Raw genomic sequence first — 12,263 nt, 5'->3', positions numbered from 1 at the left:
CTTCATTTCCCGTGTCGATCTGCAGGATCTGGACAAAAGAAAGGCACTAATAAAGACAGGAATAAAAAAGACAAATTTCTGCCTTTTCGTCACACCCCACCTGTCATGTCTCTATCCACCGCTAGTGGGGCCTGCCACACAATTAGTCCAGCATCAGTCCTACCCTTTCAGACGCTCAGATTGTAAACAAACTGTTAACAATGTTCTACAACAATTTACAAATTGGTTAACCAATTTGGTTAAAGTTAGAGTAAGGGGTGGGATTGGTATGATGTTCAGTAGGCCTAATTATTCAATATTTTAAAGACTGAATTTCAACATACAATCTGTACTGTTTCTGTATATGGATTATTCAAGTAAATTGTGACCATTTCCATATAGCCAAATGCTTCTTGAATCATCATCGAATGCATTGATTGCATACTTTAGCTGTGTTCCTTAAAAAGATATAGAAGGTCAGTAAGAGCAACTCTCTCAGCGTCTGGTGCAGCGTGTTCTGCAGAATCTCTGGTTTATGAAATGTGTGTAGTGTTGTCCATGTTCTCAGCACGCAGTGACACTCTGCTTCACCCGAACAGAAGTCAAAACTTTGAGGCGAGGGTGCACTGAGCCATTGCACATTGCACATTCTTCCTTTACGCACTCTCATTGGGCAAAGACGTGGAGGTCTGTAGAATAACAGAAATCAGTGGCATGATTTTTATTTCAGACATATGGGCCTCTCTTTTTCTCTCTCTTTTGTGCTGTGAATATGTCTCGGAGACGGTTTGCCGCGTGCAGAGAGAAAGTCTGACAGGAATGTCTCAGGAAGGTGGAATGATCCAGGGCTCCCGAAACTTTTCCATGTTTTAATCCCAAACTTCCCACAGAAAATGGAATAACAGTGTGAATTTGGGAGTGGGCAAGAGAGACAGGGAGCTGAGATTTTAGGGCTCACCTATGATAGCTCTTACATGATTTTTGTGACTGTGGGTGAGGCCTTTGTGTACCATTTCTTTTGTTTTGAAAGAGATGCTGCGAGTGCATATTTTTGAGGTTGAGAGGGAAAGGAACACGGCCTTGTTGAGCTTAATTCCAGGTTCCTATTTTAGTTTTTTTCCCTTAAGTTATAGGTTCCAGAGGGCACTGCCCTGTAATGGAGGCTTTTGATTTGCACAGTCATAATTATGATTTTTGATGAGATATAACCACTTTTTGGTTTGTAATGTAAAGCTTTCTTAGAGAAATCTTGTTCCCAATTATGTATTCCCAGTGTTTTGTCTGAGTTCATCTGAGTGTGCACTGTCTTGTGGAATAATTCAATATAAACGACAGCAAAACAACAGTTATGAATTCTTTCTTAGAGTTGTTTATTGTTCCATTGACATTAACAATTACATGGTATGAGTCAAAACAATCTTTTTTTGTGGGTAAAACTGGTACAAATTAAATATAAGCATCACTAATAGTAAAAAAAGATGAGAAAAAAAAACACAAAAACCAAAAACACAAAACAAAAATAACCTCATGTCAGTGTGCAAACAGTTTATACAGACAGAAACACTTCCACATCAGGTAACGTTTCTTGATAAATTATTTAAATAGCATATATCTACACACATCAAATAACTTCTCAAAATAATTCAATACAATAACTTATTTACTTTAGAAAAGGCATCATCCGACATAAAGCACAACATATTTATAAAAACTAGTCAATTCTTATGTTGGGAACTGTCTGCTACAAAAAATACTTTGTATTATATACAGGCTAAAAATATGACTGTACTACAGTAGCAATTACAAAGCCAACCACTGTATATATTGCAGCTCCAAGATATGTGTTTTTGGTTTCAATTGTACATCACTGAGGTAATATTTGTACATTGTGTTCACTCAAATGCAGAGCATACTCAGACACACTAGTTATGAGTACAAAACTGTATGGATGTTGTAAGCAAAAACAAGAAGACACATTATATTACCTTATTGCAATTGGAAGGAGATAATACTGAATTCTACTTGAGCAGATTGGTGGATTTTCCCTATGTTTTCCAGTTTAACTTCAAAGTTAATGCCATCTTGTTAACCTCTTTGACAAAGGACAATGAGATGAGTAAGGACCAGATGTCAAAAAACATCTGAACCCTTTTACATCAGCAATCAACATATACAATAAATATGTACTTATATACACTGTTACAAAATGTGGTCCTTTTTATACAAAATGCAAAAATGCTCAACTTTTACTTCTCTTCTCCATATAAGTCTTCTTCCTTCCTTCGTCCTCAATCTCTAATCAAAATGGCCAGACAGCAAGTCTTTTAGAAATGAATAGGCCTGATTTCAGCCTCATCTGAATTACAGACTCTGGGCGTTCTCTCCTGCTCTGCTAGTGTGTGTGTGTGTGTGTGTGTGTGTGCTACACACTTCCACAGTCCATCTGCAGAAATCTTTTAAATTGCTACTCTTAGCATGACTCAGTTTTCAGTTTTTGGTGGCCTTGAGAGAGTACTTGGATGTATAGTAGGGTCAAGCTAAGGAAGGATCCTTGGTTTGCAACATATTTTTTCTTGCCAATAAGTTTTTTGGTTCACTCTCATATGTATTACAATACTCTAAAAGACAGGGAATTTCACTAGAATAGTCCAATTGATTGTGGTAGAGATGCTCATTTTGGTGGGGTCAAGTTAGTCTTTTTGAAAATAGTCCACAGCAGATCTGAGGATAACCAAATAAAACAAAATGAAAACACATCCCTTTGGTTTCGGATGGTCAGAGAGGGAGGCTGGCTAGTTCAAAGAAGTTCAAAGACATGTTTTAGAACCCCCTTCTGTGCAATGCAGGGTTAAAAAGAATCCCCCCTCCAGTAGAGTGGGAGTGGGGGGAGTTTGTGCCTCCCAAGGCACTACCTGCCAAGATGCAGGGGTTTCAGTATCTTCATCCAGCAGTCAACCGTCAGACATCTCTTAGTCAAGTAACTTCAAAGCCACTCACCCCTCTCTTGATCCAAAGGGAGGAGTGATAGATATATGGTCCAACACATACATTACATGTTTAGATTTGTACATAAAGGCACATTCATGTGGGGGTGGCCATCTTGCTTGAATTATGAATCTGAAAATATAAGAAATGACAGTTTAGTGATACATTCTTCAGTATTGGCAATGTGTATGTTCAGTCTCAGTTTATAACAGTGTAAGTGTCTTATACCATTTCAAAATGGCTTACCTCTGCATTCGTATTTGAGGTCTGAGAAGTAAACCATTTCCTGAGAGAAGACAAAAAGACCTAGTCTTCCACCTGCGTATGTCTTGTCATTGATGAATCCAGAATCAGCCATGATCTTCTTGCCTTCATACATGACCACTCTGAGGAGATAACGAAGATGAGGTATAACATTAAATCATTGGCACACAATAGGATTGTGCAATATATTGTGAGAATAAAAAGCATGCTAATATGAGCATAGCGTATCTGTACCTGATGTGTCCAGTCTTGGGTCTGTGGGTCAGGTGCCATCTGTAGGCAGTGTAGTCCTTCCAGCCGATGTTCTTGGGGTCGTGCCACAGTGTGCGCACCTGCACATCAGACATTAGACAAAAGTAGCATTAGAACCAATCTTCATTACATTATGCGGTTTGTTCAGGCTTACAGTATGTCACTTCAGAGACTCATGCAGGGGTTTCTCTTTCACCTTCTTGTAAGAGTCACTCACCTGTCCAGGGGTGTCTCCGGTGTGCCACAGGGCATTCCTCAGGTGCTCTCCTGGTCCGGTGGTGGAATTGACCACCTTGATGGACAGGCCAGAATATCCCTGTGCTTTGGTTGGATGGTGGGACCAGTAGGTCTGCGTAATCTGTTTCCACATGACAACATAGAAGCGCGAGCTGGACTGGTAGCCGAATACGAAGCCGGCATAGTCATCATCACGGTCAGTGTTGATGAAAAAGGTGCCACTGAAGTCCACAGCGTTGAACTCGTCAAAACCTAGAACATGATAAATAAGTTGGCTGATTAGAACATTGTAATACTCAAATATATTGCTCTTTGAGGAAAACTAATGATTTTAAATATGTTGACTGATATATTCATATTTTAGGAGAAAAGCTGTATAGACATGTCACTCACCAACTGCAATGCCAGGATCACAGTTGACTGTCTGCACCAGCTCTTTGCCCTGGTGGCGAACCACCCAGTTGGGGTCGATCTGAGAGGTGCCCGTGGGGTCCAGTGGAACCATCTGGAACCTGCGGAAGTCTGTCTCACTGATGGCGAAGTTCTCAGGACACACGTCATCAATGTCGAGCACGTTGTCTTGGTCGAAGTCATCCTTACAAACATCTCCACGACCATCACCTAGTTTTTAAAGCACAGGAAAATAATATTTTTATATAGTTTATTTTGACTAGTTGATTTCTACAACTTCTACAGTCATGTCAATATAACAGAAATATAAAGTAACTACGGAGAAAAATAAAATGTCAACTCACCATCAGAATCAATCTGGTCAGGGTTGAAGGCTAGTCGGCAGTTGTCCTTCTCGTCTGGAATGCCATCATTGTCATCATCATGGTCACACGCGTCTCCCTTGCCATCTTTGTCATGGTCGGCCTGGTTGGCATTGGGAATGTAGGGGCAGTTGTCCAAGTTGTTCTGGTGACCATCCTCATCGATGTCTTCATTGCTGTCACATTTATCTCCCACACGGTCTGAATCAGAGTCGGTCTGTGAGAGGAGGAGGGAAATGAATGAAGCTGAATGTTTTCTCAGAGGATGACAATAAGGCTTCAGAGCTACCCACTCTTTCCGGCTGCCACAGATTTTTTTCATTCACTGTCTGTATTCATGATGAGATTGTTTTCTCATGACTAAAAATTACACAAAAATTGCTTGGTCTTACACTTTTGGTCTTAGAATTTATTTGTTTGCAATGGCAATGGAGGACCCTTACCTGGTCAGGGTTGTGTTCAAGAGGGCAGTTGTCACAGTGGTCACCAACACCATCTCTGTCAGTGTCCCTCTGGTCAACATTGTACACGTAGGGGCAGTTGTCCTTCTCATTAAGAATACCTGCAGATCAACATAAGCAAGCTGTTAACAACTGACCAGTGCTTGTTAATTGTTAAGAATCATTACCTAATAGTGTGGTATTAGCTGATGTAATATCTCACCATCGCCATCAATGTCAATAGCACATGCATCTCCCTCTCCATTGTTGTCAGTGTCGATTTGATCTGTGTTGGGTTCATATGGGCAGTTGTCACAGAGGTTACCAACATCATCACGGTCATCATCGTACTGTGTTGGATTGAAGACAAACTGGCAGTTGTCCTGTAATCCAGAGAGGTTATGTTTAGTGTTCATGTTTATTTGGTTACCATAACACAGGTAAGGCACAACATTCACTTTTGGCACCAACATCTTCCATTCTGGAACTGTTTATGTAAGGAAAACTACTCACAGCAAATGCACCTCTAAACTCACCCCTGGTTTTAGGAATCATGACGCTTCCACCACTAAGCTGGAATGCATAATCTGGCTCTAGGCTAGTGGAAGCTTGCATGCCTTAATGTTTTCTTCAGACATTTTCCAACATGTCAAAAGAATTATGGAGGTACAACCACAAACCCAAACCCCATTGCCTCTCGTGCTCATAACAAGACAGTCATTTATCTGCTACTGGCTCATTCAGACACCTTCGCCCCTTTCTCTTTCTCTTCCCTCAATTTCCCTCTTTCTCATCTCATCTTCATAGAGTTTACAATGCGTAGACAGGAAACCCCCACATAGCCCAAAAGATGCGAGTCTGAGATATTTTGGGCATCTGTTTTTCTGTGAACATCCACAGACCCCACAGTCAAGTATATGTTTATGTCTTACCCTATCATCAGGGATCCCATCATTGTCATCATCATCATCGCAAGCGTCACCCATCCCATCTTTGTCGTAGTCTTCTTGGCCCGAGTTGGGAAGATTGGGGCAGTTGTCCTAAAAAACAAAAAAACAAGGCATGATTACATCAATGGGTCTCTCCACCTCAAACGTCCACCTCACTATGAGACAATAGGCACTGTGTCAATAGTACACCAAAGGGGCTAGTGGCTACCTTTTTGCAGTGATAAGTAGCGTTGGCAACACAAAGGAGGTCCCGATTGGGCCAGCCATCAAGGTCAGAGTCCTCGCCGCAGATGTGCCCATTGCCAGCATAGCCAGGTTTGCACTCGCAGCGGTACATGGCGTCGGAGAAGATGCCCAGGTAGATGCAGTTGGCATGCTTGTTGCAGTCGTGGGTCCCGTCCTTGCAAGGGTTGCGTGGCAGACAAACCTGTCAAGGCAATCAGAGGAAAGGTTAGGTATTTGGCTGGTTTGGACAAACACATTGTTTTGCTACATGTTTTCTAGCAATGGCTGGTTTATACTAGAATGCTCCAGGTCGTGAGTATGTGGAGGGAGAGCACATACCTGCTTCTTGATAGTAGCCTCCTCCACGCCCCTGCCATAGGGATGAGGCCCAGAGTAGCGTGCGGGGCATGGTAGGCAGTTGTACCCGGGCTCAGTGTTCTCACAACGGTGCACTCCATTGAGCACGAAGCAGGCATCAGGAACCATTTTACACTGCAGGGGAACACAGGGATGGTCATGAAACATGAAGGGAAAACCACAGAGACACAAAATGATTGAGAAACAATTGACTGATAATAATTCCAACACATTTGGAGCCCAAGGGTACCTCATCAATATCCTTGCAGCTAATGCCATCTCCAGAGTAGCCTGGTGGGCATGCACCACACTTGAAGCTTCCATCAGCAAAACTGGTGCACTTAGTTCCAGCAAAGCAGGGACTGGACAGACAGCCATCTATGTGCAACCACAAAGAAATCAGTGCATCAGTTAATGTTATCCTATAATAGATAAAAATACTAGTATAGAAATGATTATACTATGTTATGTTGTGGAATAGTAAGTGATATTAGCTATTATTACATAAAAGATCAGATAAATTATTGTAATGTGGTAAAGCTTGAAGTATTTACCGATGGGGCATTTCTCAGTGTTGCACAGCTGTTCTTCCTTGGGTGGGCCCACACAGTCCTTGCCACCGTACTTGGGAGCAGGGTCAGTGCAGAGACGCTGTCTGGTCTGGGATCCACCACCGCAGGTGACTGAGCAGGTGTCCCATGGGGACCAGGGACCCCAGCCTCCATTGACTGGAAGAGACACAGAGATAGAAAGATAAGATTAGTCCCCTTTCCGAACAAGCCTTCAGACATTTCTTAATACCAAGTAGGAGCCATTCTTCTAGTAGAGTTCTCTTAGTCTTCCAAAGGTCACTTCAGATCGCCGCCTATTTGAATAACTTACTCGGACACTGCACCTCCTTGCAGGGCTTGGTCTCACGGCCCTCTCCCTGGCACTCCTTGCCTCCCATCTGTGGGGTGGGAGAGTTGCAGAGACGGATGCGGGTGATGACGCCCTCTCCGCAGGTGACTGAGCAGGACGACCAGGGAGACCAGTGGCTCCAGCCCCCATCCTGTCGGACTGTAGAACCAAAACCAAATGCTTTTACTATCAGCCCCAATGGCACTCACAATGTTGTAATGATATGGTTATGCCTTGGTTATAGCTATTATTGTAAATGAAACTGAAATTGTTCATGTTAGTAGCACAAATGCAGTGCTATTACTATTACTGTGGCTGTACATTCTATTAAGTACATTTAAACAAAATATCCTGTAGATAATACAGAGCATGCCTTATTCAGTAAAATCCCCACTCTAACAAGGCATGAAGAGCACACATGTGAAGAGGAAGTGTGAGGTGCTACTCACAGCGCTTGTCGCACTCCTGCAGGAAGCAGTCACGGGTCTGCACAGATGAGCCTTCGCAGCTGTTGGTGATGCGGTCGCAGGAGCGTCCACGGGTCTGGGTGCCCCTTCCGCAGGTGACGGAGCATTGAGTCCACTCGGACCATGGGGACCAGCCTGCACCTTCATGATCGACTGGTGAAACAACACAAGACAACAACACATGAAAAGGAATTCATCTAATCATGAGATGTGGACAGATTAAAAGCAGTGACTTCACAGTAGATATTAAGTCACTTCATATGCATTATATGTTTGAATGTTTTTTCTCACTGGCTCTTTCTCATTTGAGACTCATTTGTTTTTCTATTTATACTGGGTTACACACACATTTTAAGTTAAAGCCTTTTTCTCTGCCATTACTTTAGCTTTGGATTGTGAAAGGAAGAAAGGAAGTGTAAGCTCACTTTCTCCGCAGCGGGGGCAGCACTGTCCCTCGGGCACGGTGGCATTCTGGCAGGGCACCAGTGGACAGGAGATCCTCCGGCATACGGTGGCAGAGTTCTGCAGAGGCGGGACACAGGAATGTGATGCATGAGAGGAAACATCTCTGGCTACAGACAGGCTCTATCACTAGCAGCGCTGAGAGGACTCATTCTTAACACAACAAAGAGCAGTTCTATCTATGCATAACTGACATGTTTCGGAACTATGTAATGACGTATTATAACCATAACACCGCAGAAAGAGACTGATTGTTCACTCTGATTTTGGAGCAATTTTTAGTGACCTATTGCCATGGCGAAAGACTCTGATTGTTCTGTCTGACTGAGGAGGGAAAACCCGCTGGTGTCAGGTCAGGACGAGCAGGTTTAGGGAAGGGCGTTCAGGAGAGATAAGAGAAGAGGTCAAGCCATATAGGAGAGAGAGTGGAGGTACCGCAGGAAATGACAGGGTGGGAATCATATACACACACACACACACACACACACACACACACACACACACACAGTCATGCTGGTAATGGACATTTTCGGACAACCACAGGCTCTCTTATAAACACTCCTTTCAAACAGCCAGATGCCTGACACCTGGCCAACCCATGCATAGAGTAAGAGAGAGGGAGAGAGACCAGCCTCTTAGAACACACTGCACAAGCAAGTCTGTCCAAAAACAATAGCTACCTCTCCCCGTTTTTCCCCCCTGGGTGACTCAGTTCTGCCCTGCTGCTTTGTCGAATCTCAGCCTTTTCCGCTAATTAGAGCTGAATGGCTGACAAATGGCCAGATCCACTCTCGACTCACCCTGCGTTTCTTCAAGAAGCTTCTTAAATGTGCCACCCCATTTGCACTTCATTACAGCTGCTGTATTTGTGTTCCATAGGGCCGAAGTGCTCTCTTTGTCCCACCCTCCCTCATTCTCACTTTCCCTCCCTCCCACTGTCTCTCTCTCTCTCTCTCTCTCTCTCTCTCTCTCTCTCTCTCTCTCTCTCTCCATCTCTCTCTGTTTTGCCTGTCAAAACAATGACTGGTTTTCTCATAAAGGTTGTTTGGCATGGGCTGCCATCAAGAAGAGATGCTTGCGGCCAGGCACTGGAGAGCAGAGAAGGACATGTGCTTACCTGACACGTGCACTCGGTGCAAGCATCCACCGTCCACTCATCACGGTCCTTATAGACAATGCCGTTGTGCAGGCACACACCGCTGTGGATCTTCATGGTGCTCATGATAACCTGGTTGTCTTTAGTCTGAGAAAACAATGATGGACAAGACACATTAACTTATAACTCAATGAGAGTAGGAGCCAAACATCGCAGCCCCAAGCACATTCTTCTTCCCATGAGTTTTGCGGACAGTTTTGGTGTGTGGCATTAGATAGAGCATAAAACTTTTTCTCAGAACACAAGGGCTGTTATAATTAAAGTTACAACAACCACAGAGAGCAAGGGAGGGATAGAAAGAGAGAGAGGGAGACTGGGGACAGATTGGAGGTGAGTTGAGGAAAGAGAGGAACAGAGAGAGAGATTGGAGGAAAGAAATGCAGGCTGGCAGCTGGTGTCTTTGCTCACCACTTCATGGAGCTCATTGGTCAGCTTCTTCACCATCAAGCCGAGTCCCTTCAGCTCATTAAACATGCTGTTCAGGTCGTCACAAGTGAAGCCACACACGCCCTGGACTTCTACAGAGAGACAGAGAGAGATATATTTTATCAGATAGATAGGTACTTTATTTATCCTTGGGGAGAGCAGTCTTTTACAGTAAGTATTTACACACCATCTGAAGCACAATGCAATTATTTTTAAGAGAGCAACCACAGCATGAAAACGTACCTTTGGTTTTGTGGCCAGTGTAGTCAGTGCGAATGGCGGGGCTTGACCCATTCACTGGATTGTCCAAAGTTATGACCTCTGAGAAGGTGTCTGCAGGGAGAATCACTGGGATTAGTATGATGCTCTGATTTACTTCTGTGAGGTAGGACATGCTTTCCTCACATTTACAATCATTCAATTGAATTACTGTTAAAGGGAAAACTGTCACAAGTTGATAATCAGCTAGGAGCTGATGAACATGAACACATGAACACTTACTGTGACTCTGGCACCCCATGTTGCGCAGGATGGCGTCAAGACTGGTTCTGAAAACGAATCGCACATTCTGGAGCACGCCCTGTAACGTGACAAATGACATCCATGATTTAATGGGGAGAAATTAACGGATGACACGAGAAGTGTGTTAAGTTGTGGTTGACCAAAAGTAAATGAACAAAATGGAGCATAAGCCTACCATAAATCTGTCTTTCACTGCTCCCTTCCCGATTCTCAGCCTGGCGATATCAGTGATCTCCTGGGCGAGGATTCTATGGATGGACGCATCTAGTTCCGCGGTGTTGACCTCCTCGCAGCCCACAAACAACTGCGCCCGGTCTTCCTGCACGAAAAGGGTGATGTTCTTCCAACCCCCGGTGGACAGAAAGGAATCGTCGATGGACACCACCTGTTGCTTGTTCATGGTAGTGTATACCAGATCTAAGCTGTTTGCTTTGCCGTTAGAGATTATTTCAAAAATGGGTCCGGAGCCGTCTTTCTTTTCCACGACCAATATACTGCCCCTGGTCTTCTTGGCTTGCTTGAAGGTGGCCAAAAGAAGAAATCCCTTTTCTGTCTGAATGGAATCAATTATGTCCCTGAAGGCGATGTCGGGAACTGAGGGGATCAGGTTTGGGTTCAGAATCTTGTAAGCAGGACTGTTTGGATCTGGACCTTTCACTAAGCTCACTCCATGGTGTTTGTTGGGTACATGAGCAAGTTCGAACAAATCATAGATGCTATTGTCATCTCGGTTTTCTGTTAATCAAAGGAAAAGGAAGCCATTCTTATCAAGACTGTCGCACACAGACAATGTAATAGATCAAGTGGATCACTTGAGCATGCTTTAGGTAAGACAGGCTAAATCAATTACTAAACATGTATTTAAACATGTCTTACCTGCTGGCAACCTGACGCCCTCGCAGTTCCACAGCATCAAAAGTAAAAACAGTGCGCTGAGCATCATTATGAGACTTCACACCTTTGTGATCTGAGGGCATCAATGACATATCACAGTTATTTCAATGTAGACTATGAACTATTTATAAAATCTTCATAACACTGTAGGCTACTACACAGCAACATAGTTTATAGAAGTAGTCCTTAAATACAACGCGTAAGATACTCACCTCTTAAATTATAAATCCTTTAAACTTGGAAACAATGGATCAAAAAGCAACAAATGAAAATAAAATCCTTCGATATGGTAGCGCAGTGCTCTCTTCAGTATCCGTCCTTCTCCCGATATCTCCGAATAAATATAATTACTTTACCAAAATAATATAGAAAGAATAAATATTCAGTTGTTGCCTGTTCTCCCCGATGTTTTCAGCTTTGAGCTGTTCAAACTTCACTATCAATGCTGAGGACAACCTTCTATTTAAACGGTTTCACGACATTCCTAAAGTCTGACTCCACCAATCAGAGGCTTGGAAAAGAAAGGGACGAACTTATCTCTTTACCTCACAGCGCGTCGAGTAATATCCGAGACGCGCTTGGAAAAAAAACGCATTCCAGAGATTAATTTCCATCACCAGAAAAATATTTAATAGACACACGCATGCCAGACCATAGTTATCAGGGGAAACTTGTATATGTTATATAGCCTAGACAATTATTTATGTTAGTTCAATAAAGAGTATTTTGGTTATTTTTTCGTGATAAGTTGCCGATGATAACATAACATGACATAAAATGCAAATGATGAGCTATTATAGTGTTTGACAAAATGTTTCCGTTTCCATGGTTGCTAAAATACATATAGGCTATCTGTAGCCTAAGTTTGTCGAATTGAAACTTTTAGTTTAGTCATGTCTTTATTCTTGTTTGTTTAACAGAAGGTGAATAGTAATGAATAATATCCCGGGAAAGTGTTGCCGTTCATGAAATGT

General features: G+C 43.0%; 1 protein-coding gene across 1 annotated transcript; it reads right to left on the bottom strand.

Moving 5' to 3' along the window:
* Nucleotides 1-1,332: 1,332 nt before the first annotated feature.
* Nucleotides 1,333-11,706, bottom strand: LOC134067441 (thrombospondin-1-like). Its single transcript, XM_062522721.1, has 23 exons — nt 11,502-11,706; nt 11,272-11,362; nt 10,571-11,130; nt 10,375-10,453; nt 10,117-10,206; nt 9,856-9,965; nt 9,409-9,534; nt 8,255-8,351; nt 7,812-7,982; nt 7,345-7,521; nt 7,017-7,190; nt 6,713-6,840; nt 6,445-6,597; nt 6,089-6,307; nt 5,863-5,970; nt 5,154-5,313; nt 4,934-5,052; nt 4,473-4,707; nt 4,111-4,338; nt 3,698-3,969; nt 3,463-3,560; nt 3,211-3,350; nt 1,333-3,096 (listed from the first exon to the last, which is right to left on the bottom strand). Exons 2-23 carry the CDS (start codon nt 11,336-11,338, stop codon nt 3,089-3,091), a joined length of 3,519 nt encoding a protein of 1,172 aa, XP_062378705.1. The 5' UTR covers nt 11,339-11,362; nt 11,502-11,706; the 3' UTR covers nt 1,333-3,088.
* Between the last annotated feature and the right edge of the window lie 557 nt (nt 11,707-12,263).

This window comes from Sardina pilchardus, chromosome 20, assembly GCF_963854185.1.
Source record: "Sardina pilchardus chromosome 20, fSarPil1.1, whole genome shotgun sequence".
Classification (NCBI taxonomy): Eukaryota; Metazoa; Chordata; class Actinopteri; order Clupeiformes; family Clupeidae; genus Sardina; species Sardina pilchardus.
Note: the sequence above shows the minus strand (reverse complement) of the source record. Positions and strands in the feature narration are given on the sequence as shown.

Excerpts from the sequence above, each read along its gene's own strand:
- LOC134067441 (XM_062522721.1), bottom strand. The coding sequence starts at position 11,338 with ATGATGCTCAGCGCACTGTTTTTACTTTTGATGCTGTGGAACTGCGAG. Across the intron at positions 11,131-11,271 it reads GGGCGTCAGGTTGCCAGCAG|AAAACCGAGATGACAATAGC; the intron begins GTAAGACATGTT and ends TTTGATTAACAG. Across the intron at positions 3,561-3,697 it reads CCGGAGACACCCCTGGACAG|GTGCGCACACTGTGGCACGA; the intron begins GTGAGTGACTCT and ends TCTGATGTGCAG.